This window comes from Parasteatoda tepidariorum, chromosome 7 (assembly GCF_982258835.1).
Source record: "Parasteatoda tepidariorum strain Cologne lab strain chromosome 7, Ptep-v5.0, whole genome shotgun sequence".
NCBI classification, from domain to species: domain Eukaryota; kingdom Metazoa; phylum Arthropoda; class Arachnida; order Araneae; family Theridiidae; genus Parasteatoda; species Parasteatoda tepidariorum.
Window position 1 is genome coordinate 82,828,517 of NC_141761.1, and position 26,073 is coordinate 82,854,589.

General features: G+C 28.0%; 1 protein-coding gene across 4 annotated transcripts in view; it reads right to left on the reverse strand.

The window, feature by feature from the left end:
* LOC107451709 (glutamate receptor ionotropic, kainate 2) overlaps window positions 1-26,073 on the reverse strand; it is a 277,014-nt gene that overhangs the window by 23,524 nt on the left and 227,417 nt on the right. For all 4 annotated transcript variants that reach the window (XM_087168155.1, XM_087168154.1, XM_016067888.4 and 1 more), the window contains exons 2-4: window positions 12,732-12,893; window positions 6,324-6,575; window positions 2,172-2,347 (exon numbers count right to left, since the gene is read on the reverse strand). In XM_087168155.1, the coding sequence (XP_087024281.1) occupies window positions 2,172-2,347; window positions 6,324-6,575; window positions 12,732-12,893 (590 nt within the window). The remainder of the gene's footprint in view (window positions 1-2,171; window positions 2,348-6,323; window positions 6,576-12,731; window positions 12,894-26,073) is intronic.

Sequence of the window (26,073 nt, forward strand, 5' to 3'; positions counted from 1 at the left end):
CATTTTTACTTTTAATTTTTTTTAAATTTATGCCATAGAAAGTAAATTGAAAAAAATATTCTTTGCAAAAAGTATCTAAAAAAAACATATAAGTTCATCGGCACATTTTCTTTGGGTGTTGACATTTATTACGTAAAATGCTTAAAATTATATGCTAAGATAAAAAAAAAACATTTATTTTTATCAACACATTTTTTTTTCAAGAGTTACCAAAATTAAAAGATTAGAACATAAAATTGATATTTTTTAAATAATAATCTAAAAATATTTGCAACAATTTATGTATGGCACAAAAAAATTCCGAATAAAATGTAAAATAAATTACTTTTTCTTTGCTTTTATTCGATGTCAGTTTGATTAGGAGACCCAGAAAGCTTCATAATTTGTTTAAAAATGTTAAAATTTTACAGATGTTAATATTTTATATATTTCAAATGAAAGGATGAAAATTGAAATGCACGTGTGACAAATATTTTCGACAATGGGACAGAAAAAGTGTTCCCTCATATTTTGTTCTTTTTACGTGATTGGAATGCATAAAAAAAGGCATAAGGGAGAGTGGGGTAAGACTGAGTAGTGGAGAGAGACCGGGTACCCCGATTGCGTCGAAATCAATTTCATGTTTTCGCGCTCAAACACTGAATTACACTTTTCAAGTAGAAGGACCTATCATATTGGCATGTTGTGAATTCATTTACGGTGCTCGTGTTGTTAAGTTTGTTTTACTAAGTTAACCTTCAAATGTTTTTTGCTTGTTTTTAAACTTGCCTTATTTATTGGTCATTACAGTTAAAAAAAAATTTTTTTTATTCCAGCTTATTATACGTGTACTAAAGATTCATATCCTTAAAAAAATTATGATTTGATCCAATAATAGCACTGTACTGTTTCATTTCAATAACCTCCGTTCTTGGGGTAAGACTGATAGCTATCCAGCCTTGCCACCTTCTTCTTAACGTGTGGCTATGCTGGTCTCACGATAACTGCAGTGCAGCGAAGGAAGAAGATAACTACATCCAAGGTAGATCAACGGATAAAAAAAAGATGAAGCCTTTACAAAATTTATTCAGAACCCATTTCTCAAAGCACATTAGACATTACTTTCTTTTTTTGTAGAATTTCTGAAGACTATTTAAACGAAATTGTAGCTTTTATAAGGATATAAAGAAACGCTCGACAATTTTATTAAAAAAAATCTAATTTATAAACACTATATTTTTGTCGGATTCTCAGCCATCCTGGGCTCTAGGTCAATTGTTCCTCTCCTCCCTAGAGTACAGCCTTGACTACATCACGTACAAACTATACACATAATTTTCTTAAATTTATTTATAAAATAGAAATTTTTGCTACTTTTTCACTGAAATAGTATTTCGAAATTTTCCATAAAGTCAACATATGTACTCGTTAATATTGAACTAGTGGGGTAAGACTAGGTGATTTGGCTTTTTCTAGGAAAAATAATATTTGTTACAAAAAGTATTACATCTATGACTTTTAGGAATGATACACAACTAAGCAATGAATATTTTTTATTAAATCAGACAGTTTCTAGATCGAACATTTTAGATCCAACAAGCCTTCGTTTAGATCCAACAAGCCTACCTGGTCTTTCCCCTCTATTACATATACCTTTATCATGTACTGACTTTATATGTTCTTATAATAATATGGTAAATAGTCATTTGTTTAGCAATTTTTCCTATCTTTGGAAAAATCTGAAATGTTTTCTGGTTTTGACAACATTTTATTCGGCATAAGAAGAATCCCCTGACTTTAATTTCGAAAATTTCACAGGATTTCCCATCATTTGTAGTATGCAGATTATGAATCTGTGGATCTAGACATTTAATTACGAAAAGGTTTTGATGAACATCATAAATGTAGGGTTAAAATTTAAATGTCTCAAGGATATATTTACGAAGTATTGAAAATAGTAGTAAAAAAGAGGAGGAAATAAAAGTAGATCTATGCAATTGCGAAATAGTTTCCTTTAAACCTTAATTATGCACAATGGTATTTATTCTCTTTGATTAAAAAGGCCATTAAAAGCATATCGTCAATAAATTATTTATCGATTTTTTTGAAAAAAAATAAATAAAACAAAGAGTGGATAAAAATGTATTGTCTGACAAACGCATGTAGAAGAATAGCTAATGACTGAAACTTACTGCTTGCAGTAGATGAGGCAAGTTCTGCGGACGAGTGTCTATTACCAAGCTAAATATTCCTCTTCTTCTAATATCTTTTAAGGTATCTCTAAATGTATGTACACTAGCTTTCCGAAAAATCAATTGCAAATCCCTAGGTACAGGAGGACGTATAAGTTCTTGTAGGCTTATCAGAGCTGAAATTAAATAAGAATAAATTTCTTGTGATTTTCCTTTAATTGAAAAAACACCAAAATAGCAACAAATAATAAAGAATTTTGTCAAAAATAAGTAACATTTTAATGTTTTATGGGCATTTCTCTAAATGATAAGTTGTAATATTTTAAGAAGTTATCATTAAGAAGATTATTTTATAACACTTCTTTAATAACACTTCATTGTTATTACACTTCATCAATAAAACATAACAGAGATTAATAAATTTTATTAAGTAACACACTGTAAAAAATGGATACTCAAAATTCGCGACGCTTATGTTCCGAGCTAACATTTTGTTAAAGTGGCGAAATAATTAGCATCACTTCTTCGAGGAAACATATTTCGTCAAAAATAAGAAAATACTTCATCATTATAGCTTCCATCGTCTAATCCTTATTTCAGTTTGATCATTTTAGTTAACTCTCTCCCTCAGTGCACTATGATGAGGTTCCAAGTTGAGGAAACATTGTCGTCATATATTTGAGAGTTCGCGTTTCGTCCCAAATCCCTTGATGTGAAGAAATAATTATAAAAATTAACAAAATACAACTCAAGGATTGCTGAATCGTCAAGAGTGATAGTGTTATTTTTGAGAGTACATATATACTAAATTTTAATTTTGCTTTGACGTCTAAATGACGTCGATGCTTTTTTAAAAAAAAAAGTTAAAAAATTTCAATGTTTCATAATTTTTTTGTTGCTGTAAGTAGGCAATTTTTGTGTAGATATGGTACGACAGTGAGATTTCATTAAGTTTTATGCATTTAAAGTTCATTGAATAGAGGTTTTGAAATGGGTAAAATAATCATTAAATTATAATAACTTAGATTGCTTCATATAGTAAATGTTAGTAGAAACTTGATAAATTTGTGCTGTATAATAATTAACTTATTTATATCGATTATGTGTTCATTACATCAATCTGATTAACCGTAGTAAATGTAAATTAAAATAAGTACTAAAATCTTTATATAGTTGCAGTTAGTGGAAATTTTATAAATGTAAGAAATTTGTGTTGTATGATAATTAATTTATTAATATTAGTTATGTGTTCATTACATCAGTCTGATTAACCATAGTAAATGTAAATTAAGATATGCATTGAAATTTTTATATGGTTGCAGATAGTGAAAATTTAATAAATTTAATAAATTTGTGTGTCATAATAATTGACTTATTTACATTAATTATGTGTTTATTACATCAAATTACTTAAGTATATAGTAAATGTAAACAAAAATGAGTATTGGAAGATTTTACTTGTTGCTTTAAGTTCCAAATACTCTGTCAATAGTTTTGGATAAAATTACGGTACCGTAAAATCTATTTTTATTGGAACAAGCTACGTAAAAAAAATATGATAATTTTTTTTACGTAGCTAAAAAAATGGTAATTTTAACAGTAATAATTACTGTAAAATCTACGAATTACTCTAATTAAATAAACGTTTCTGTAAAAAATTATGATATGATATTTCACGTTAAAAAAGAATTTTGCTGTAAGAATGTATTTTAAGGATGATGCACTTAAAGTTCGGGTACTTTATACCGTAATTTAATCCGCAATTTTTTATAGAGTAAATTGGAACTAAACAAGAATTATTATTTTTGTTTTCTTTTTTATAAATATTTGAGTACATAGTTGAAATTTTCTGTATGGGATACTAGGTTAATATATTAAAAAATAAATAAATCTAAGTATTTCACAAACCTCATAACGGTTGCTGATATTTCACATTACAAATAAAGTCGAAAATAAAATATAACAGGATTTAAAGATGTATTTACCTATTATATATATTTTTAAATTTATCAATTTAATTTAAGAATAAATGCGATTATCTCCCAATTTTCTAACTGGTAATGTATTATTTACGAAAGAAATTACCAAATCTTTCTCAATAGCAATTACACAAATGAAGTTGTCTTGTGTTTATCCTGTAAACGAATTTCATTAAGTGTTCCGCGCTTCAATACGATTCGCCGATTACATTACTTTAGACATTTGTTCAATGAGTTAATTAAGGGATTTGCTGAGTTTTACTGTGCTCAACGTTTGCAATTATAATTTGTGTCAAATTAACATTTTCTGTGATACTCATTTCCTTATTTACTTTTCACTTATTGTTTTACTAAAATGAAGAAGAAAATACTTATTAGTGAAAAATATCCTTTCATTATACTTTCTTCAGAAATAAGTATTTGTGTAGCAAATTAATTAATAAAACTATCAAAAAATTTAGTAAACAGCAGAAATTGTTATTTTTAAATACTAGTACAAGGTAAATAAGGAGAAATTCAATAAGAGTAGAGGGAGAATTAATTATGGTGTATTAGTTTTTTTCTTCTTCTTTTTTGTTGCTGAAACTCGATTTGAGTACTTTCTCTTTTTTAATTTCATATGAAAACGTAGTTATGTTTTAAATTTAAAAACTCTGTCTTAGTTACCTTTCATTCAGTTGCCTTGACGTATTCATTTAATCTACTTCTTTACATAAACTGCTTAAACTTGGCGGCTCTTACGCAAAATTCACAAAATTGCGCTGTAAAAAATGAATGTTAAAATTCTACTTAAAGTTCAGAGTAGAGTGTGCAGAAGTGTACAGAAAATGGTTTCTGACGAAGCCATTTTCTGGCATATGCTTCGAGAAATCATTTCGTCAAAGTGATAAAATAACTATCGACTCTTCTTTGAGAAAATTGGAAATGAATTTCCTCAAAATTAAAGAACATTTCGTCATTCTATTTTTTTTTCAAAAAAAAAAAAAAAAAAAAACTTCTAGCCCCTAATGTACACTTCCTGTATACTCCTACAGTGGGCTATGTATAGGTGGATTACTGTCTCCCAGATAAAACTAAGGATAGATAGAACAGAGAGATAAGTTACACACATATCCGAAACGGGATTCGAGCCCGAGATCTTCCTAATATACTTGGTGTAACTCTTTTACCCTTGACTCCTTGACCCATAACTCATTTACAGTTTTATTTCCGAAAGTGTACAGACTGACTTGCTTCGATCGTCTGGTCTTCCTTCCAGATTCGTCATTCTGGTTAACGATCTCCCACAATCCACTGCGATGTGGTTCATTTTAGTCTTTTATTTGGGAATTAACGTTTCATCACAAATCGCGTGATTTCAAGAAGAAATGAATCTCCAAATTATCAAAATACAACTCAATGAAGTTAAAGTTTTATTTCTGGAAGTGTATGTTAACGCCTTGTTTGATTTTAATAAAGTAGTTTAAAGAAAAATAACTTTTTTTCCAAAAGATATTAAAATGCAGATTTGTAAGATGGATTTAAATACCAGATCTTCTGAAAGAACCTCCTTTAATATATGCTATAAAAATTTTGTTGAAAAAATTGCTAAAAAGAATGTCGCAAATTAATTATTAAAAGTGAAAAAAGCAAGAAAAGACTTTCGAAGTTAAATAAATCAGCACAAAGAAAAGCGAGAATGAAAATATTAAAATCAGTTTAATTTCCGAAAAGAGCAAAAATTAATATAAAAGGTATTAAAAATACGCATGTGTTTCAACGAGTAATAAAGCTGGATTTTTCTTTTAAATCCTGTGCATCTTTATTGGTTCAATAGATAAAGATAAAATTTTCGTCTTTCTTTTCTTATACATGATTTTATGGCCCTTAATGTGTATGCATTTAGTAGTTCCTTTTCGATGTGGATTTTAAAAATACTTATTAAGAGAGGTTTTTGTGTAATTCCCTGCATGCAAAACAACCCGACAAAAAACTAAATGACTAACATAGACATAATTGAGGTTTATACGAAAACCTTAAATACGACCAAAATCAAATACTCTCCCACGTCGAGTTTGTCACAGATCTTTCCTTGGGACATTATTCTTCGGATGCGGTTGGACAAAACAGAATGACAAATAGCACACTAAACTATTGTCGATATATTTCTCAAGTGGACAGTTGTTACACTTACACATATCCTCTTCGTATACAATGGCCACTTTTGTCCAATTCAAGTAATGAATGAGATCTCGGATGGCCAAACCAACTATCCTCGGGCTAGGATGAAGATTGATGGAGAATTCCTTCATCTCGGGTTCCATATCGACACGTGATTCTATGTGAGGAATGTCCAGGGCATCGCACAGGGACTGAACGTGACTTCCCAGAAGAGCGTCTTGGGGACCGAAGATTGCACTTACTCCAGAACTCACTTGGAGGCAGGCTAGACAGAAAAAAAGCCATCTGTTACTACATCATGAAAAATCTAAGTGTCCAAATAGACGTATTGATTTTTTACTCCGTATGTTTTGTTCTAGGTAAAAAAATTCTGATTAAAATCTAAATATAGATTAAAATTAATATTTTTTTAATATTAAATGTATTCAAATTAATGAACATTAATATTAATAAGCTTTTAAATTAATATACGCCATTAAGGGTTCCATAAATATCGTAAAAAAAGCTCCTGAACTTTTTGGTGGCAGGATGAGCAGAAAAAAACAAATGTATCATATTTTCTTATGTTCTAGGCACAAAATATTACCAAAGCGCATTTCCGAGTTTTTAGAGTGCCCATACAGAGCCAAAAAATGGTACATTTTACAATATTCTGGTAGTTTCGACCATTTTTTTTTCTCACATTATATCTTACGTCAAAAGTATTTAAACCCTATAAATATCAAAATATATTTATAATTAAAAGCGCCAGTAATTGTAATCCTGATTCTACTTCAGGGTACATAAAACAAAATTAGAATCATTCTGAATGTAACCGTTTTAAATAAGTAATTTTTAAGAAATCCTTACAGTGTATAGGATTTAGGATTTATTCCCAGTTCTGGCTTGAAAAGTGAATTTCAAAACCGGTGAGTACAAGCTTGTCAGGGAAGTAAGACAATGTTCACCACTTAACCACCCTCATAGTGTTGACAAGGGATTCTAATTAACAATTGGTTGATGAGAAAGTGATTTTTTTAATGATATTGAAAATCAATGAATGGAATTTCGATTAAGGAAAATAAAACGATCAATTTAGCAATTTTCTTGGTGAAATAGTTGCTTTGGTTATAACTAGGATTGGGCGATGTAAAGATTTCAATATCGTGATGCATCGCCACTCAAACATCGCGATGTTACGATTCATCGCGATGTTTGAGTGGCGATCACGTTACTATTCACATTTGCATTCAGACAAAATTTATAAAGAGTGAAAATCTGCCAAAATGCATCAAACTAACATTATACGACTTATATTCATTTTATAGGTGTATATAAACAACTAAGTGATTTATAATTGAATGTTGTATTTAATTTCAATAATATATTAAAATATAATCAATAGGGAAAAAAGTTAAGATAGGAGTAAATTAAATGTATGACTTCATAGCCTGGTATACATATTAATTAAAATATGTAAGTAAAAAATATTTATTGTAATGGTTTTTTTTTTCCTATTTTTTTATTTATTATTTTTATTTTGATTATTTTCTTCTTTTGGATTAAAATAATTCAATAGACTGTCGCTTTCAATTTGAACAAAACACATCTTTTCTACCTTCAGATTTTGCTGGAAAAAAAAATCGGAAGTTTTTAAATTAAAGAAAGAGGGTAATGAATAAATAGTTAACTAGTGAAACGAATTTTACATGCAGCATTAAAATTTTACATGCAGCTTTGAAAAAAATGAGTAAATTATCTTTAAGGATGAGTTAAAAAGGGTAAAAAAAAAAGAATAGTATTTCAACTTTGGCCAACAAAAATTATTGTAAATTTTCAACCTTCTTAAAGATGGTTAGGTATTTTAAACAAAAACACATTAAAAAATTATTGCATTAAGAAATAATTTTTCTAGAAAATAAAATTAGAAAGCATTGGTGAATTTTTTTCAGCTTTTATATTGTAATAAATTTATCTTTACATGAATATTTTAGCAAATAATATTTGATATTTATGAATAGAGTATAGTGCATGAAAAAAATTACTTTTGACTTAGCAATCGGATTTCAAAAAGTATGATATTTTAAAATTTATTTTTCAGAAACTATTCAACTAATTTCTTTTAACTTCTTTATTTAAAAATAAAAAATCATATTCTTTAAAAAAAATATATACCTTACAATTCAAACTTTTTCGACTATTACTAATAAAAAAATAAATTAAAATCATTTTTGCATGAAATTATCTTTGGATAAACGAATTTTATAATTCTGTGCTAAAATTTATCAATTCGCGTAAACAGTTCTCGAGATATGACGAAATACGCAAAAAGTAGCATAAACATCAAGAGATCCTAACTTTCGATCGCTATCCTGACCAAATTATTAGGACTACATTTCTCAGATTACGGCTACGCCTTATATTTTGAGGGTGAGGAATCATAATCCGTCAAAAAAATTTATTCAGATAAGTACGCTTTTGTGCCTCACTTCGTAATTTAAAATATTGTCTGCTTAAACTAATTAGCATATTTGAGGTCTCTCCCTCAAACCACTAAAGATTAAGCCGTAATACGTGAAAATCAGATCAATAGACCAAAAGTCTTAGCCTGCCGCAAAGTATGTCAGCCAACTGTAAAAATAAAATAGATACAAGAGAATTAAAAAAAAATTATGGATTGAAAAAGATAAAAAACTAAGAAACGCCGATGCGTATAACCTCTTGGCCACTCATTCTCCAGAATTTCCAGAAGAATATCCTTCAATAATTTATTAAAGGCAGTAACCTTCAATGTTTTTGAGGAAATAGCGAAAAACTAGTATAAAAACAAAATTTCCTGCAAAAGGATACAGTGGAAATTATTATGGCTTAAATATTGTAAAAATCAATTATTTAAAAATTTATTTTCATAATTATTGCTAACCTAATGTATTATTATGTTGCTAAACTATATTTCGTGAAAACAAAATTTAACTGCACACTCTTATGAAAATTTTTATCAATAAGGAAGATCGCAAAGCAATCAAGTCGAAAAAGAAAATGCTAAAGAAATAAAAACAGAACGACTGTCTTTAAAAGAAAATTTGCGTTTGATAAGTCGTCGGTTTAAAAACTCGTTTGCCAAAATTTTTTGCAAAAATATTATATTTTTTTTTTTATTTCTAACAGTAATGATAATCATTTTTTAATAATTGAAAACGTGGTCAATATGCAAAATTGCAACTTTATACAAAATTATTAATGAAAAATTTTTATCTATATTGAAGGAATGCAATTCTTCAGATTTAACAAAGAAAAATAAATAGGTAAAAAAATAAAAAAAACAAAAAGTCTTATCGGAACTGATCAAAAACAATCTTTTCTTCAAGAAGACAAAAATGATCTCAAAGTATTATCAAATAACAAAATATAAATAATCCTCAGAGAATCACTTTCTTTTCTTGGATTTGCACGAATTGAAGAAAGCACTTTTTCATCTTTCATTGGTGATAAGTTAGTTTCACTCCCAGTCACATCGGAATTCATCGTCAGCACATCGTTACTTGATAATTCGCGAAGGAAGAAACACAAGGGAAAAGATCGTCACGGCAATTGATGTCGCCTCGTATTCGGGGGAAATGCTCTTCGCGCACGCTTGCGAACATCGATGCCTCGGGAAACATCGTACACATCGCTCGGACATCGGAATTTCCGATGCTTCGTAAAATACGCCAACCTAAACATCGGATCAGCGATGATTACACAACATCGATGTTTTCCGTTAAATCGATGTATCGCCCAGTGCTAGTTATAACCATTATTAATACGCATTGTTTAATTAGGTTATTTCTCACGAATTTCAGTTCCGTGCGTATAACGATTATTATTTTTACTCTTATTTTGAACAAATATTTAGTTAAATGGAGCGTGATGGCTTAGAGAATAGAGCACTCAGCTCCCAATGTGGTGACCAAGTTTCAAACCAAAACTATGAGTGAGCGCTTTTAAAATATTCTTCCGGTTTTCACCATCCGCAGTGCTTTCTTAAAATATTTCCAGTAGTATACAGTAATTCTCAATGGTCGACCGATAACCAGATCTCCAGTCTTATTGTGAGAGATGTTCGTGGTTTCCCACTCCATCTAACGCAAGTACCGTTTAGTTCTGTTATCAAAAAGTGCTCCATGAATTTAAGTTTGTCCTAATACAGGCTAGATCTAGGCGTTCTGTTGTCTTCTGCGTCAGTTTCCAAATTTCAAGGCTACTGAGTTAAACGTTGATAGGCGTATACCCCGAAACGAATCGATTTTAATGACTTAGTTTGTGAAATAAAAACTCCATCATAAAATTACACAAAAATGTTTATCAAATGTTTTAAATTATCTCACACATGCATTAAACAAACGTATTATTTATTATTTTTAGTAATAAATTGATTCTCGTTATTTGTACTTTTATTTTTATTTTTAAAGAAAAATAATTACTTTAATCGCAAACTGAACTATGCAGGGAAAAAAGCATTTATTTTTCAAAATGGTAACTAGAAAACTTATCTTACATTATTGAACATTTTCGTTATTAAATGCTACAGTAAGACACTATCGTCTATCCAATACACGCATAGCTAAATTTAATATCACTGGAGCATACCAGTTCTAAATTAAGGGAGTTACTCTAATCAGAGTAAAATTCGAGCAACTACTTGTCAATTCATACAAATTCGTAAAGTAATCAAATCGTCAGCAGAGCTAGAAAGTTTACTTTCTAAATTGTAAATCACTAGAAGAGAGCGATATGCATTCAAAATAAGGGTATCATTCATTTACTAATGTGAACGTAAACTCATATGGTATATATTAAACTACGCAATTGTTAACGATAAATAAATAATGCTGTTTTAATAGTTTGTAGTAGCTTTGCAATAACTATGTAATAACTATTTATTTAAGTTTGTATATTCAAATGCAGAATTGGGAAATATGTTGTAACTTTTACGAATATTTAAGATATTTATGATTAAGTTCATTGACAATCATATCTTGACACCCTAATGGCGACAATCTTAAAAGTTATATTGTCCTATTGTTATGTCATACGTTATAATAATGCACTGCTTTAATTTATATAGTTTAGATTCATGCAACATCAACTTATTAAACATTGCATATTAAAATGGAAAAAAATATCAAACTCATGACTTTTTTAATGCCAACTATTTCTATAGAAAAATTATCGGTTGTTGGCCTTAAGCCTTTTTAATTTTTTTTATAACAATTAGCAACTGGCAATATTAGTTAACAATATTCAAGTGGCAAAACAGAAAGTTAGTTCATCCCAGTGTTAGGTATTGAAATACAGTAAAACGTCTTCAATAAAGTTTCTTCAGCAATATTTTCCTTGGAGAAAGCCATCTGGGACTATTTTTTTAATTCTAGAGTTTGTTCCCATGGTTACATTTTAAATCAGTCCAAAATATTCACATTATACCTCTTTTAAAAACTTAGAATCTAATAAATCATATAAATCATTAGCGAATTATGCTACGCACCATGTGCTGCAATCATCTTCACAACAATATTAGTAAGAGCCACACATTAACATTGTTTTCTACATCAATTGCTCAGCGACATTATTTATATCTTTCTAATTCTAATAGTACATGTTTCTACATTTTTATCATCATAACATTTTTTCATCTAATTACGAAACATTAAATATTTTGATAGACATGACGCTAAAATACACATCTTTAAGTGTATAAATGGGGTTTGTTCGTAATAAATATAGTTTACAAGTAATAAAATATAATTTACAAGTTTTTACTGTAAATTATAATGTAATGTTCCATCCAAAAACATAACGATTTTTGGACTTAAATATAACATAGATAAGTGAAAAATATGATATTGTTATATATTTTGTGACTTACATTTGGTTTTATTTGATTAACATTATAGAACTAAAATTAAATATCATAAAAATGAACTCAAATATGTGGGGTAAAAAAAAAAAAAGGTTTTTTTACGAATAATCATTAAATTCGCCCGCTATTTCATTCATATGATTTTATTTCATTTAATATCCGAAAACAGCTACTTTCTACATTGTTTATAAACAAATAAATTTTTAAAAAAAACTAAGATTAAATTTTAAAAAATACATTAATAAGTTAAAAGGTAACCAAAAGCACTTATTTCAGCATTTTTCTTAACCGGTAGAAATTTTTTGAATATAAAATCTTTTCTTGATACATTTACTTATTTTCATATTTTATTACAGTCTAAGCCGAGGATCAATTTGTTGTAGTACCAAATGTGACTCAAAATGAATTCAAAGTATTTAGAATATTGAATTTCTTTTCCCACAATCGACATCAAGAAATGAACTATCTCTTAAGATGAGCTATACTGTAACCTAAAATATATGGCAGCGGTTCCATTATTTCCACCACCATGATGCATACCTTTCTTTGAAGCATGAAAGCTGTCATCTTTTGGCACGTACTGGATATCATAGATGAGGGTGGTGTTCGGTAGAATGCTCCTGTCTCTGTTTATACTATACACAGCATATTTAAACGCAAGCTCTGTTGGGCTTTCTTTCTGATCTTCAGTGAATAATACACCTGAAATAAAAGGGAAAGTTTTATCATGGATATGAAGCATTTTTGATTAATGTGTCACTTGCATTAGAAAGTAAGAATGGTGGTATAGTCAATGTAATACGGTTTGCTCTTTATTCATAAATTAACATAAATGTTTGGTTTTGTAGAGTTAGCATTTGGGTGAATTTCTAAACTGATGTCTTTACATTAAATAAAATTTTAAAAGTAAGTAATAGGGAACTCAAACTATAAAATAACTTTCAGTAGTTGGAAATTTTACAGTTTCATAAGTTTTGTTAGATTTTCAAGAACAGTTTCAAGTAAAAAAAAACTTTTACGTTCTCAGAAAAATCCATCAAAATTGAGTCAAACTTTGTGGCTTTGAAATAAGATGTAGTGTAAATTCGATCCAAAGTTATGGTATACAGTAACAAATTTCGGATCAAATTACGGTATAAAATACTATCACTTTGGGTGCATCATCCGTTAAGTCCATTTTTACCGAAAAATATTATAACACAATTCTTACAGAAATATTTATTTAATGAGAGTGATTCATGAGTTTTACGGTATGAACTGTAAAAAGTACGGTATATCAGATTTTTTGTTTCGCTAAATGTTGCGGTAAAAATAGATTTTAAGGTAAAAAGTACCGGCTCCCCGAGTGCCAGTACTTTGTACCGTAATCTGATCAATGCTTTATGGTATGAATATGTTATAATATTAATATGTTTAAACTAAATTAACCCCTTGACATATCATTTCTTGTTAAAGAAATGATCTTTGATTGCACTGTAAACCACAACTCGCAACGGAATGTTGACGGAGATGCCAACTGTCCGGACACGCCAGAATAATTAAAAAAAAAGGTAAATAACTATAAACTAAATTTTGCAAATATTTGAATATTTTTGCTTGCTTTTTAAAAGGTATAGCATGGCATGACTACTATAAAGTGGTGAATTATATAAGCCTACGAATTATTTATAAATGGTGGTGAATAAAAATCTACTAAATTGAATAAATTGAACCAAGAATCACAACTGATAAACTATCACTTTAAAATATTTATTTGCTGTCTGGACTATGTTGTTCATCTCCGTGTTGAGGACGTCTGAGGCACGTCAATAGTTGTTTTGACATAAGAAGCAAATTACGCCTCCCAGACGTCTTCGTATGTCAAGGGGTTAAGGTTGCAGTGAATTTGAAACAATATTATGGCTCAAAGCGCTATAAAATGGTAATATAAACTATCGAAGTTATGAAATATTTAAGAGTACTTTTTATTTATAAAATCAACAAATCTGCATTAGACTTGGATTCTGCGAACTTTACGAGTTAAAAGAAAAATCTGTACTAATTTAATTGGCTACTAATTTCCATCTTATGGTATTACGTGAGAAAAAGAGTGTTTTGTTGCTTTTTTTAAAATTCTCCATAATTAAGTTTTGGAAAAAAGTCAGAAATAGTGCTTCGAATGCTAATGAAAATAAAGCTTTCCAGGCATTCTGATTTTTATATAAAAAATAATTTTTTAGGATTATAAAGTAAAACATATTTTTCAAGAGCTTTTAAAATACAACATTAGTTTCTAAAAAAATATTTTAGTTTTGGTGAATTTCGGGAAATTTATGAATCATTGCCCCAAAACATCGACAAAACCCATCGATTGTCATGAAAACTGTATATTTGCGGAAATTACAATAATCCTTGACGAAACAGTAAAGTTCTGTAATGTCTTTTACAAAGTTCTGTAGTATCTTTTGTTTAAAAATTAAAAGTGTTTTAGATTCTGTAGTTAAACTAAGACATATATCCCAGAGTATTGTAAATAATAATCAATATCAAAATAAATAATTGTTACAAATATTGTTAGATAGAAATATTTGAATGTTATTCCAGCAGGGTACATTAGGCAATATTGATTAAACATTTGTAGAAACCGAAACCATTGATGAAACTCTCAATGAAAATCAAATATATGCATTTACAGTTGACTCGCGTTATAACGACCCCATCGGGACTGCCCCAATCTGGTCGTTACATCAAATGGTCGCTATATCAAAATGAGCAAATTTCCTTTGAAAGTCGGTCACATAATGGTTTTAAACGTCATAATGCATGCATATACTATTTGTGGTATACATGTTATAAACCAAAAAAGGATAGGATACATGCATTAATGAAACATAATGACATTTGAACAATTGAATTGCAACTGTTAACAATTAAGAATTTTATTTTAAAGTACAGATTGAAAAACATAGTCTGACAAAAAAAATCTAGTTTCAAATGAATTAATTTTTTGATGTACGTAATTTGCGGTATATATAACGAATTTTTTTTTATGTGCATAATCTTCAGTATTATAAAGAAGAGTAAACCGAGGAACATAAACGTGACTTAATTAGACGAAGACATTAATTTTTTGATGTGCATTAATTTGTTGAAGTTTCATGGTAACAGGACTTAACAGAGGTGTGCTTGTTCAAGGTCAACCACCCAACCCCACTTTCCAATAGGAAGTTAGAAAAGAGCGGTGTTCAAATTCAGAGAGGGTCGTTATATTAAGAGTTGACCTTTTTTACGGTCGTTATAGCAAGAGTAAAATAACGTTATCTCTTATGGATGTGAATTGGGACTCCTTCACAGGGTCGTTATATCATGTTGGTCGTTCTATCACAGGGTCGTTATAACACGAGTCGACTGTATATGATTTTTTTAAAATTATATTGATACTATATATCATTCCAGAGTTCAGTAAATAACTTAAAGGTTATGAGAAAAAAATTACTCTACATGACTTAGGTGGATTACACTCGAACTATATCATTATATGAGGAGAATATACATGGAGAATTCTCGTCATACATAGCAAATGAATAGTGAATGAGTTGCTCAGAAACTTATTATAGTAAGGTTTAGGGAAAAAAGTAACATTTATAATGTTAATAAAGTGTAAATTAAACTTTCTTTGACAATTTACTTTTCAGATTAAAGTTATCTTCTAGTATTGCAAAAAAATAATAATTTTCATTCTAGAATTTGACAAATAACAATAAGTTAATAATTCCAGTTTATAGTCAATCAATTAATTTGTTGACCTGTAAGTTTTATGAGAAAAAAATAACTTTACATAGTTTATGCCAGTTACTAAATAATTAATTAGAGTGTAGCATTGAAAAAGAGTATTTGTTGCTAGGAACTTACTATCGTAAAATTTTAGAAAAAGAAAAAATGCAATTTTCGACTTTTAATAAAATATAACTGTCAAGCTTATTTAGAAATTTTAATTATCAGATTAAAAATAACATAATTGTATTATAAAACAATAATTATTTTTCCGGAGTTGCTAAAATTATACTTAGTATTTTAAAATATATTTATAATACATATTCTACTCAAGAAATTTCATAATATTAATCTGACATTATCCAAAAACATTGACAAAATAGTCAATAAAAAATTTATGTATGTCTATAACATTAACATTTTTTTAAAATTAAAAACTATAATAAAAGCAGTAATTAATAATTCCTGAAAATAAGATTTATTGTAAAAATAAAACTAATTTTTATTATTAATACAATCGGATAAGTTTTTCGATTTTGATCAGAGAATCTTTGATCAAATATTGTTGGTTAATTGAAACACGCTCATCAAAATCATTATATAGAGTATATGTGCTCATTATATACACTATATTTTTTCGTTATAATAACAGTTTAGGAATATCCCGGACTTGTTATGCTATGAAAAGTAGTTATAACAATCATTAATTATTTCAGTTTAGGTAAATTTCGTAATATTTTTCAAGTATTTATTAAAACTTATTTGCATTTATCCATTATTTTAACGGATAAAAAAAGTAGTTGTTATTACTGAGTTGTTAAAATTGACTTTAGTTTAGTAAAATATTTATAGCACTTATTTTAATTTGGATAAATTTCCCGACATTTAGTAGCACTTTTTAAAATTTACGTATTGTATAAAGAGATGTTCAGAATCTTGCAAAATATATTTTGCGAGATGATTTGAAGATTTATAACATTTATGGAGTCTGTGATTCAAAATTTTAATTCGAAATTTCGCTATACACTGTTCAAGCAAAACAATTCTCTACTAAATTTCAGTAAATTAAATGCATTGCATAAAGACTTTATAAAGCTGCCTTTTACAGGAAGAAAATAATCGCTTAAAAAGTGTACTAAAATTACAAAATCTTGGAGGAACAAAATTACAAATCTATGTTTATACATTTCCTTACCTAAAAATATAATGATAAATTCGCTAGATAATTCTTTACATTAAAATAATTAGTATGACAAACTTAACTAATGCTTACATTACTATTTTTTTCTAAATCCCTTCATAAGTGTAAATTAGTTTTTTGAACTAAACATAGTCCCACCGAAGGGAATTTCAAATAACCGAATTAACGCGGAATATAAAATCAAAATTTATTAAACTTCACACATTTACAAATTATGTTCATTGAAATATGCTCATAATAAATATTGTTTTTATTGTTTATAGATTTCGACATTAAAGTGCAATGATTTTAAACTAAAAAATATTTTACGAATTTTACATCTAAATCTAGATATATCAAAGAAAATTCTAGCTTCTATTCATCTGTTATTATTTATTGAAGCTTATTGTCATAATTTATTGATTATTATTTATTGTTATAATTCATTGATTTTTATTGTCGTGATATAATTTATTTGTGTTCTTTGGCGAAATCATGCTCGTAAATCTATAAAAAACAAGTACATGACTTTAAAATAATATTTTACTTTAACGTCTATTCAAGTATTAATATATATCGCGAAATAGATGTGGAATCTGAAAATCACCCGAAAATATTATCCCGGGGAAAAGCGAAATAATAGAAAAGACTTCACAATAGAAAATTCACGATGTTGTGACGAAGATTGGGAATTCCATAGAAATCGATGCAGACTGAAGTAATATAAATATTTTAGTTCTCAAGGAATGAATTCAAAAGCACTGAAAATGAGAAAATTCGTATAATAGAACAGCTTACGTATAAGTAATTTTCCATTTCTCAATTTAGTTGTTAAGCTAAACACAGTAGAGCTGAACAACAACTATTTTTATTTCAAGTCTATTATTTTACATAAGGAAGGAGATATACACATTTCATTTTGAAATCTTAACGCTTAAAAATTTAATTTACTATCGAAAATGTTTTATTCAACATGGAGAAAACAATTCTGATAAAATTATCGTTCTGTATGGTAAGGATAATTTTAATAAGAAAAACACCATTCATATGGTAATTTTACCTCTCTACTAGCAACGGTTTACGGAAATTCTGGTATTCAATATTACGATTCTTATTAATACATATTTAGTAAAAATTATTAAACTGAAAAGTAAATTTAAGCAATTTAAATGGTTTTATGTCATGTTTTAAACTAATCATAATTTACCAAATTTTACCACACTTACCAGATTTTATCTCGCATTATAAAACTATATTTTATGATTTATTTAACCAAACTCTTTAAAAAAACTTCTCGGAAAAATTCCTTAGTTTTTTGGTGTCCTTGAAGAGCTAGATACACGATAAATGTTACCATATTCTGGTAACATTTATCGTGTATCAATGACAATATACACGACAATACCTTTTTCTTCTGGGCATATTTTTACAAAATTCAGTTTTAACATTAAATTTAATTTATAGCTTCCATAGAAGAATCGAACCCTGCGTTACTCTTTTTTCAATGCCAAATTTTCAAATCTATCAAATCAAGTTTTAATTGCACTTTTCAGTCTTTAATGTGTGATAATTTGTGACCAAAGCAATTTCCTAAATGTAAGAATTTATTGCAAAAATGATAACTCTATTTCGGCAGTATTTTACAATGTTAAAAAATAGTTTTTAGTTTTGGGACCATACAGTTTTAAATTGATTGGATACAAGTAGCTTCAACATGTCGATTAGATTAATAGAAATTCTATTTCAAGCAACACACTTAACTTAACGCAGTTTCAATGGGAACTGTGGTTTAAAAATAAACGTAAAAGAACCTAATAATCAAATATTACACTTGAGATGATTAGTATGGACTTATTCTTCTAAGTACCATGATGATTAGAACTTATTTTTTCATTTAGATAATAACAGTTGACAATAACTATTCTTAGCTTCGTTCATAGAGGTTATTCTTTTATCTGAATAAATGTACTGTTTTGTTCAGATAAAACATTTCTATAACAGATTCAGACTTTTTTATAAATAACTGTAACCAAATTAAACGAAAAATATATCTGGCCATGTATTTTGTAATTTAATCTTCCCGGGATTTCACTCAAGAAATTTATGAGAATTACTGAATTAAATTTTTTTTGTGGGTTTTAGATATAACGTTGTTATTTATAATGTTTAAAAAAAGACAAAATGCTGAAAATAGTTCAAATTTAACTTTATCCGTTTTAAATCATGTATTATCAAGGATTTTATATCAGAAACGATGGTCACTCTTATTTTGAAAGTGAATAAAGCATTTCTTACTCAAAATATATAATATATTGTTAGTTTTTACATTAGTTGTCCTATTTTTGAGGGGGGGAAATGAAACCTTACAGCTCATTTTAATGTAAATATTTATTCCTTTTTTAATAAATTTATTTTTTGATGCAGGTATATTTGTATATTTGACATAAGTTCTATGTATAAATTCCAGTATTACACAACTTCTTCAAGGTATATTTTGTATTACAACTTGAACTTAGAAGCTGAAATTGCTAATTTCTTAACTAAATAAATTTAATAAAATATTCTAACGAATTCAATTGAATTGCAGAAGAAATAATATCGTACATACAAAAATAAAATTCTACAGTCTCTAATGAAAAAATGATTTATTTTCAATTTAATTGACTTAAATGATAATTTTTGAAATAAAATTTAGTTTAATTTTAACGATAAATTGGAATTAAAAGATACGTTACTACATTTTAAAGATACGTTTCAAAATAAGTACCTTTATTTTATTTAGTTTATATTCCCCAGTGTATTAATTACTAATTAAAATATCCGAATTAAATAAGCATTTATATAATTAATGCATTGTCTAAACGGGATTTTAAAATAGTGTGAAATAAGAGAATTAGCATTAAAATTTTTTTTCACTCACTTTTTGTATGTTTTCAATTATAAAAACAGTCATTTTTGTTACCATTGAGAATTAAAACCATTTTGACATTTAATTAAGTTTCTTTCTGCATCAAATGATCTATTATATTGATTTTCTTTCTTTCTTTATCACCGAGACGTTTTTCGAACATTATGTTTCATTTCATCTTGCTCTAAGCATTCCTTAAAAAAAATAAAAGGAAAAATGGCGAAACTTTTTTTTATTAAAATAAGGATTAAAAATTTTTCAACCTTCTACTTAGAAGACGTATATTGAACAATATTCTTGTATATCATAAGAAGTGAGACAAAATACCTTTTTAAAATATATCAAGTTCATGATACGTTCGATATATTTGATAGTGTAAAAATTTTAGCTTTTTTATTGTTTCTAATATTTAGTTTAAAATGTTTATAATTATATAGTATTCAAACTTGAAATAATCAATGGAACTAAACGTTAAATAAAATGCATTTAATAATGTACTACGTTGCAAATACAAAGATTTAAAAACAAATATTTTTATTTAATAGAAAAGTTTCACAACATTATAAAATTTTTTTTTTCAAAACATAAATATATGTAAATCGATTGTGTAATTTTATAATACGGCTCAAGCCTATCGCACTACTTAAAAGTTACATAAAACATAAATTTTAGAAATTTTACAGCGCAAAAATGCTCATATTATTCCCTAAAACTATTGATTTACTATTTGGTTCATACTATTGGCTTGAAACTATTGGATTTACTATTGGTTAAAAATAGAGACAAATCATTAAAGTTCATAGGACGCTTGCACAATTAAAAAATAATTAGAGAGTCGAGAATTTCGAAAAAATATTTGTAAATGTAAGGTTTATGTACATTTTTTTCAAAACTTACGAATGTAATATATTCTGTTGAAGTTTGAGAATTACAACAATTTGACAAACGTTTAAGTGAAAAATCGATTTTCCAAGAGGGTTATTATACTGAGAAGATGAACCATATTCCGGAAAAAAAAATTTTCTTTACACGAATAAAATCATTACTTTAGCTTTTATCGACATAAACCGTTATTCATATCTTCTTCAGATGTGTTGAAAATCTTTCAATCCCTTTACTGCTCTGTATTGAGATCAAATGTGTTCAGATTACTTTGTAGGTAAATATGTTACATGTAAAATTATTTCATGCTTAAAAAGTTATTTCTCGTAACCCAACATATAACGCAAATAAAACAATAATTAAAATAATTAGTAACATTGAAAAACAAACTTACTTAAATACTTTTGTGCTATCTTATTTTTAATAATATAAACACATTTTTCCTACTGACAGTCCCAAAACCATTTGACGAATCTCAATTAATCTAAAGAACTACAAGATGACTGTTGAAATTATTCTCTGTGCATCTTAACATTAGTTACAAAGTATGGTGCAATATTGGAAATCAATTAAATAGCTGATTAGAAAAGCTGCAAAACAATATTTGCCTCTGATGTTCGAGAATTATTTTTGGTGTATAGTTAGTTTAGCGTCTATCTGAGCTATATTGCTGTTGCAATCGGTTGAATCGGGATTCGGTATTGTTGCTGCAAACTTCATATAATAGCCAATCTTAGCAAAATGCAGTAAATTGCATATTTTTGTCTCCTACCATTTTCCTGTAATTGATCTTTCAAATTGTGGGTCATTTTTCGAACACCCAACGCAAGTATTTAATTAATAATTTTTCTTCCTTTTTTTCATTTCTCCTAAAATATTATACCTCTATAACCTCTAAGCGTTTAAAATTCTAAGCATTTTTCATCTTTAGTTTATGGAAATGGGGAATTAATACATATAAAATACATCTCGAATTTCGCAGAAAAGGCAAAAAATTTGAGATCTCAAGATATACAGGTACTTTAAAAAACTTAAATTTAATTAAGAAATTACATTAAAAGTGCTTTAATTGTTTTCAGTAGCAAAATATAGACATTTCTTTAAATTAACTATGCCACATACATCTATTTACATAAAAATTTAATCTACATTTAACACTGAAAAAAAATTTACAAGATTTTTGACGTATAACCTTAATTGCTGCGATTATTCTACCTCTTTTACATTCATTTTCGATTCATCAATATGATCTTCAGCTTCTTCCTCTTCATCTGATATTTTGGCATTATCTATAATTTCCGAGTCTGTCAGTGTTTTGCATGTTGCCAGGCAGTTGTCCACTTCAAAATTAATGTCGACATTAAATCCAGCCTTCATTGCATTTCATTATGGCAAATCTGGCACTGCATTCAACGTTTGCAGTTTCTTCTTCTTTACTGATGCCTTCAACCTCTTATTCAGCATCTTCACAGCTATTCTTAAAAACCAGCTTTCTAAAACCATTTTGGATAGTTTTTAGACACATTTCTCCAGGCAAAACAGTAATTCTGATAGCATCTAACTTTTTTCATCGATGACATCTGCAAGCTTGCGTACAAACTGTTTTCTATAGTTTACTTTAAAACTCTTAATTATCCTTTGATCTATTGGTTGCAATTTTGAGAGGAAAATTTATTTCTATTATTAGTTTTCTTATCTATGTTGAAAAGCTAACCTCTAATAGTCACTACTCATTAAACCCTTGATTAATTCCAGAATCATCGTATTCCTTCCTAGTTAAGGAAGTGCAGAGAAAGTGATTGTAATTCCAAGAAACACCCCCAACCTGTTCATTCCTACTTTCTGTGGATTCACGAAATTTATCTCTGTCTGCGAGTTCTACTGATTAAGAAAGTTTTGACATTTGTGCTCTATTATTAGAAATTCGAGGAACGGAGGTTTTTAAAAAAACTTTTTCGACATAAACATGTAAAATGCATTGATTTTAGACAGTAGTAAAAGTAGGGAATTTTAGAAATTTCGAGATAAACAGGTTCAACTGTATATAAATATATATATATATATATATATATATATATATATATATATATATATATATATATATATATATATATATATATATATATATATATATATATATATATATATATATATATATATATATATATATATATATATATAGAGAGAGAGAGAGAGAGAGAGAGAGAGAGAGAAAATACATATTTTTTGGATATAATCGTGTCAGCTGATTACGAGATTATATATGTTCCTTATTTAATTCTATTTTCCAAATTTTTCAATAATTTTAAAAAAAATTGAGTATTTTTAAAAACATTTTTTTTAAATTTTTTTTTCTTCTCTTTTAAAAAAGTTAATACTTTATTACATCGTTGTAAACTTTTCATTGAAAAGAGATGTGCTTTTAAAAAATCATGTAAGGAATCCAAATAATCGATGTGTTTTTTTAAGTTTAAAGAGAGAAGCTTTGAAATATTCCAAAATCATTTTTTCTTAAGAACTTCACTTTAAAATGCGCAGAACCCAAGACGTGAGAAGAGCTGGAAATGATTGATCTGTTCACTTTTCAAAATTACTTTTACACTAGGATGAATTTAATACATAAACTTTTTATGAAGTTTAAATCTCAAAGAAATACCGAACGAGGTGACTGATACATTTCATTTCTAATCATTAATTCTTATTTAAATGCTTGTAATTTTCAAATGCATGCAGAAATAATTTTTCATAGTTATGCCAAATTGCACACAAAAGCAACTTTTTTGTTGCGATAGAACAAATACTTGAATTGGCCTAATTCGCGAGTAGAGATTTCATATCTAAAATTAGTTTTGTTTTTAAATCTTCATCTTTTAATGACGTATTTAGTCTACTTTTTGTGGAAATGTACAAGCGTAAAAGCGTAGTATATAACAGGTGGCGGCGTAAATATTATGAGAAACTTCTAGGGGATTTAATCTCGTAACTAGGATTAAAATTGCATAGGAACCCATGCCTGGAAATGTTGTCATACACGGTTAAGAGCCCTTACCTATTATTACCTGCTATAAAGCACATGAAAAATAATTCATAATAAAGAAGTGTCCTTAGCGGAGTGTGATGACATTTTAGGGTGATGATGTTCTTTCCAAAATAGTATTATAATTTTCAGTATAATCCAGCAGAAAATTTTTTGAAAAAAAAAAGGTTTTAAATGATTAGCAAATAGATAATGCAAGTCTGAAACAATGCTAATTATAATAATGTTGAATTTAATCATGCTAGTTTACACACAATGAGTTTTGTATTAAACTTGAGTAAATAACTCTTTTATATCAGATTGGATATAAAAACATTACCCAATATCACTAAAAATGTATTTGAGAAACGTAAAATGTTTAAAAAAATGTTTTAGAACGAAAGGATAAAAAAGTTTGAAAGCATGATTTCCAAAACAAAAAAAGGTATAAAATTATAATAATTATTTTTTTTGCAAAAGGTTTATGCGTGCTTTTATTTAATATTTAAATAAAATAGTATTGTGTGGCATAGTAGCATTTCTTCATCGTAGGAAAAATGATTAACAAGTCAACCTTAATATGTCGATCAAAGGAAATCGCAAATTCAACTTTGGCTTGCTATCTGGTCTAACTTCCCTAGAAATGTATCGCATCATCTACGTGACCCCCCTGTTATTTATATATACATATATAACGCTTTTGAACTTGTACATTTCGACAAAAAATCGACTAAAAATGTCTTTAAAGTAAGCGCAGTTTGGGGAGAGAAAGCGACTGGAGATTTGAAATCAGCGATATGAAGTATCTAGGATCTGCTAAAAATTCTCGTGTACTGAGAGCATTTTCACTGAGGTAAAATAATTTTAATTATGGTAAACAACCTGCAGCAGTCTGTCCATCCAATTAAATGTAAAGTTTACGGTAAGGAGCATTTTTCATTTTTACTACAGAACAGCTTGCAACTAGTACGGTTGAAAATCAGTCAGTACAAAATTATGCGGTATTAACGATTTATAACTAGCATTGTTTTAAAATCGTTAAAAGAAGTTTAATTGGATATTGGAGTAAGTTTACCATCTTTACGGTGCTGCCATCAGTGTGTAATTGATAGTAACGTATGCTAATAGCCCTAAGTCATAATGGGGTAAGCAGAATAATCTTCTTGGGGAAGGGATTCAAGGAAACATTGTAGTGTAAACGCTAGGATTCGAACCCGTATTCGGTCAGTTATGAGAATAACAGATTTGTCCTCCCGGCTATTATACGCACCCATCTACAATGGACTGGGTTGCTTCATTATGTGCATCGAGTTGGTGCCATGAAATTCTAGTTGTTTAACCGTATTAGGTGAAAGCAGTTAATAAACGGTTTTTCTCACATTTAACAGTTTGGATATCATCTAATTTATGGTTCTCTGACTGTTTTGTTTAAATATGAAAAATCATAATTAAAAAAATTGTTATTTAACTGTTATTGAGCAATTTCTAAAAGTGTGCAAGAGAAAATTAAAAAGAATGTTTCCTTGTATTATTGATTTTTATGCAATTTTCTTTTATAATAAATATTAAAAAAAATTGCATTTGAATACCAAAATGGAATCAAATATCAAAGGTAATCGAATGAATTGTTCTTACCATATAACTGCTATGCGAATATTTTGATTAATGTTTAGGTTGCAATTTATCCTTGATCAGCAAAAATAGCAGTACACTTATCTATGTTGTATGCGTCGGTGAAGATTTATGCAATTAATTAGACCTTTTACAAGGAATTATGGCAAATTATCACAACTATTTGATTTTACAACATTGGATGCGTGTTCAGAATGACTTAGTGATCTAAAAGTTCATTATTGATGCTTCACATTAAAGAATGAATGACTAAATTCTGATACCTTATTCAACATTTAATATTATGACTAGTAAAGAATTGTTGCTCATTAGAAATTGCATAGTTGTATATGCGTAAAGTGCTAATTAGAAGATAGTCATAGTGGAATAAATAAAGATAAGAATATTTAAGAGGTTTTGGAAAAAAATATGCGTTCTAGTTTCCTACAACTGAAAACAAAATATTAAAAAAATGGAAGAGAATAATCTAAATGAAAGGTAAATAATGTTGAAAAAGTCAGCCAGCAAGAAT